The 4432-nt window shown below is 34.0% G+C and overlaps 1 protein-coding gene across 1 annotated transcript; it reads left to right on the forward strand.

Annotated features, from left to right (window-relative positions):
- Nucleotides 1-1512: 1512 nt before the first annotated feature.
- LOC140877763 (uncharacterized) lies at nucleotides 1513-2541 on the forward strand. The gene is made up of 2 exons (XM_073281339.1): nucleotides 1513-1845; nucleotides 1975-2541. The coding sequence occupies exons 1-2, from the start codon at nucleotides 1513-1515 to the stop codon at nucleotides 2539-2541; spliced, it is 900 nt and encodes a 299-aa protein (XP_073137440.1).
- The last annotated feature ends 1891 nt before the right edge of the window (nucleotides 2542-4432 follow it).

Below are 4432 nucleotides of genomic sequence, written 5' to 3' on the forward strand. Positions count from 1 at the left end.
ATCTGTTGTCGTAAGACTTAAAAAACACGCTCATAGACAACAGATTTTAAAATCCGTTGTCGTAGGCTATAATCTGTTGTGGTTGTTTATCAAAATAAGACAAACAACAACACTTTTTAATAAATCCGTTGTAAAAGGTCAAGAGACAACAATTTTTTCACAAAACCGTTGTCTTTTAGATGTTGTTGAATCTAAAATTTGTTGTAGTGACAATGTGTAACTTTCATATTGATGCTCTCGAAATAGCACAAGTATTATTATTATTATTATTATTATTATTATTATTATTATTATTATTATTATTATTATTATTATTATATTTGCCAATAGCTTCAATGATCCGGTAGTAGCACAATATTAAAAGTTAATATTGATGCTCTCAAAGTATCTCATATTTTATGTTCATATTATGCTCCTGAAGAAGCATTAATTTTAATTTTATGTTGATGTTCTTGAAGTTACACAACATATTTTTATTGGAAATCTCGATAGATCTATGGATACAATATAAATATATAAGATTTTCAATATTCCCTAAAAATATTATCCAAAATCTTAAGTTTATCAATATTCCCAAAGAATATTGACTTTTATACATTTTTATGCTTGTGTCTTATATTGAGATATTATTTTTTTATGCATTTATTTTTACTCGACATTAATTGATATTTGTTTATGTGAAGATTTATCATTCTTAGAAAAGTTAATAAATATGATTCCATAAGTGTGATTAGATTCTTGTTAACATAATTAGATATATATATATATATATATATATTGCACGTATATATTGTAACGACCCACGTCCTTCCACCGCATCCCTCCCCAACCTATAGCATGGGCTCGGACCGCATGGTTCGACGGGCATCGCACTCATGACCTCCCCACTCCTGGCAGTGGGTTTTTGCCCTCCCAGGAATTGAACCTTGTACCTCAATGGTACCAGGAATCATAAAACTTTGTACTTAAGCCTGGAGGTACAAGGTTCGATTTCTGGGGAGGGCAAAAACCTACTGCCAGGAGTGGGGAGGTCATGAGTGCGATGCCCTTCGAACCATGCGGTCCGAGCCCATGCTATAGGCTGGGGAGGGATGCGGTGGAAGGACGTGGGTCGTTACAAAAAAGGGCGCCCTTTTTTGTAATGGACTGGGCTGGCCCAGCCATTCTTGCACTCATGGTCTTCTCCCCCCTGGTGGGGAGCTAGCTCAATGGTACTAGGAATCATAAAACTTTGTATTTAAACCTGAGGTACAAGGTTCGATTCATGGGGAGGACAAAAACTCCCCACCAGGGGGGAGAAGACCATGAGTGCAAGAATGGCTGGGCCAGCCCAGTCCATTACATATATAATTATTTTTTAATTAATTTTATAACATTATTTAATAAATTAGTAAATAACATAATTATTTATTTTTTACACGTATATATTCAACTTGTTATATATATATATATATATATATATATATATATAATTATCCTTAAATTCGTTTGTTTTTCTTTTTAACAGTCGCAATGGCAAACATTACAAAACTTGAATTTGAAGCTCTTGACATCAGTGGAAAAAACTATTTGTCATGGATTTTGGATGCTGAGGTTCATCTTGTTTCTAAGGATCTTGGAAACACAATAAAAGAAGAAAATAATGAATCCCCGCAGGATCTTGCAAAATCAATTATTTTCCTTCGCCACCATCTCGATGATGGATTGAAAGCTGAGTATCTTACTGTGAAGAACCCACAAGAACTTTGGAAAAATCTTAAAGAAAGGTTTGACCATCAGAGGAGTGTAGTTCTCCCAAAAGCCCGTTATGAGTGGATCCATCTTCGCCTACAAGATTTCAAATCTGTAAGCGATTATAACTCCGCATTATTCAAGATTTGTTCAAAGCTCAAACTTTGTGGAGAAAATATTTCTGATCAAGATCTACTTGAAAAAACTTTCTCCATCTTCCATGCTTAAAATGTGCTCATGCAGCAGCAATATCGTGAGTGTGGATTTAAAAAGTACTCTGAGCTTATTTCTTGTCTACTAGTTGCTGAACAGAACAATGAATTACTATTGAAAAATAATCAATTACGCCCAACTGGCTCTACACCATTTCCTGAAGCAAATGAAATATCATTCCCTGAAGTGAATGCCAACTCAACTCAAAATCCCCATATTAGAAGAGGACGTGGGCGTGGGCGTGGCCATGGTCAAAACAAAAATTACCATCAACATGATGGAAAGAGACAGAAAACAAACCACCAGCAGTGGAAACCGAATAATGAAGAAGAAAAAGGGAGAAACACGAAAGAGTATGAAGATAAGTGTTTCAAATGCGGAACGGAAGGGCATTGGCCTCGTACCTGTCGTACTCCAAAGCATCTTGTGGATCTCTACCAAAATTTGATCAAAGGAAAAGGAAAAATAGAGACAAATTTTGCTGATGATGATGGCCCTGTTGATATAACTCACTTGGATGTCTCTGATTTCTTTGCACAACCAGACGGGAATATTGATCATTTTATTGGGGGTGGTGTGCTAAAAAAAATAGAGTGATCAAGTTCTGCCTTTAATGCTTTCGTGTCCCTAAGATTAGTGCTTTTGGCTATCCATGTTGTTTTTCTATAATAGTCAAATTTGCCTTTTTGGTTTTGGTTTTATTCAGTACAATTTTATTTTCAGTTGTAATAGTGGTTAATGATTTTAGAACTTTATTTTTAATATAATTTCCTTCTTATGAATATTGAAGTTGTAACTTAATCTATTATGCATTTCTTTTAGATTAATGGGAGAATACCAAGACATATGTCTAGCCGATAGTGGTACAACACACTCCATCCTTCAAAGTAAAAGGTATTTTTTGGAATTAACATTAGCTGAAAATAATGTTATAACAATATCGGGTGCATCAAAAATTATTGAAGGTCATGGAAAGACAAAAATTATTCTGCCAAATGAGACAAGTCTATATATTGAAAATGCACTCTATGCTAGCAAATCCAGTAGAAATTTGCTTAGCTTTAAAGATATCCGCAGAAATGGATATCATATTGAAACATTGAATGTAAACAAGGTTGAATACCTTTGTATTACATTTATGATATGTGGTAAAAAAACATATAAAAGAAAAATTACGTGCACTCTCTTCTGGGATGTATTGCACACTAATAAAGGCAATTGAGGCAAATACAGTCACAAACAAGAAGTTTGTTGACAAGAAAACTTTCATATTATGGCACGACCGACTTGGTCACCCTGGAAGTTCAATGATACGAAGAATAATAGATAATTCGCGTGGACATCTCTTAAAGAATCAAAAGTGATATGAATCTAAAAGGCGCTCGAAGATTCATATTCTTTCAAGAAGTGTCTCTTAATTTTCCATCGAGAATTGAAGGATTTGGAATCCATGGTAATCAAGTTGGAGAGCATGAGAGCCAAGTTAGAATGCATGGAGCTCGAGTTGGAGGACTGAAATTTATTGGAGACTTTAGCGACATTAAAATTCAATCTCCACCGTCCAAACTGTCTTTTAGGATGTTATGAAGCCACGGTTAAAATTTCAGCTTGATCCGACGGCTAGATTTCGAGTTATGAATTTTTAAAAAATAATGCACAATTCGAACAGCTTCAGAGCCTAGGCTCCAGTTTCAAGCGCCTAGGCGCCAGTACGGGATTTACACACAGTACGGCGTGTACTGTGTGTTTTCGGATTTTTGATTATTTTTTATATTTTGTGCTATTTTTTAGTATTCTAAGCCTACTAGAAAACTTTTAGATGATATTTTTGATATCTTTTGCATTATTTTGCGTTATCTTTTATTATTTTGTAGTTGTATTATAAATACAACATATACATTCATTATTGAATAACATAGTTCATATTATTGATTTTTATCAGTCTAAAATTCTCTCTAGAATTTTATTGAAGCTTCTGCTTTGTCAAAATCAAACTTATCAAAGTTTAACAACTTTGTGGCGTTTGTCGATTGATTATCTTCGTGGGTTGTCAAAGACAGGGAAGGTCCTGTGGTGATTGATTGTTTATTCCGCAATTATCTATTGCTAGTTACGGGTTCAACTAGAGGTGGATTTTGCAAACTTACTTGTTTCAAAGATAGGGAATAATCGTTGTTTCTTTTGTTATCGAATTGAGGTGCGATTCGTTGTAATCGTGTTGCCTTTTATACATAAGATTCATATCATTTGGTATCAAAGTGAGGTTAGATATTTGAGAGTTGTTCCATTCGAGAGGTATGATTTAACTTTAAATGTTGGATACCAATCAAATGTCTACTTTCAAAGGTATGATCTCAATTCTCAATTGTTGGGATTTAATGATTTTGTTGAGAGATTTGTGACTATGATATCTATGAAATATGCTTTAATTTCAAATTGTGATTTTAAGTCTCTTGAAATTTTGCATACTACAAGAGTGATTGATTTG

This window comes from Henckelia pumila, chromosome 2, assembly GCF_033568475.1.
Source record: "Henckelia pumila isolate YLH828 chromosome 2, ASM3356847v2, whole genome shotgun sequence".
Classification (NCBI taxonomy): domain Eukaryota; kingdom Viridiplantae; phylum Streptophyta; class Magnoliopsida; order Lamiales; family Gesneriaceae; genus Henckelia; species Henckelia pumila.

What these genes read in the sequence shown, in the direction of transcription:
- LOC140877763 (XM_073281339.1), top strand. Translation starts at nt 1,513, where the DNA reads ATGGCAAACATTACAAAACTTGAATTTGAAGCTCTTGACATCAGTGGA. An exon ending in GCCTACAAGATTTCAAATCT is followed by an intron (nt 1,846 to 1,974) that starts GTAAGCGATTAT and finishes GTGCTCATGCAG; the next exon opens with CAGCAATATCGTGAGTGTGG.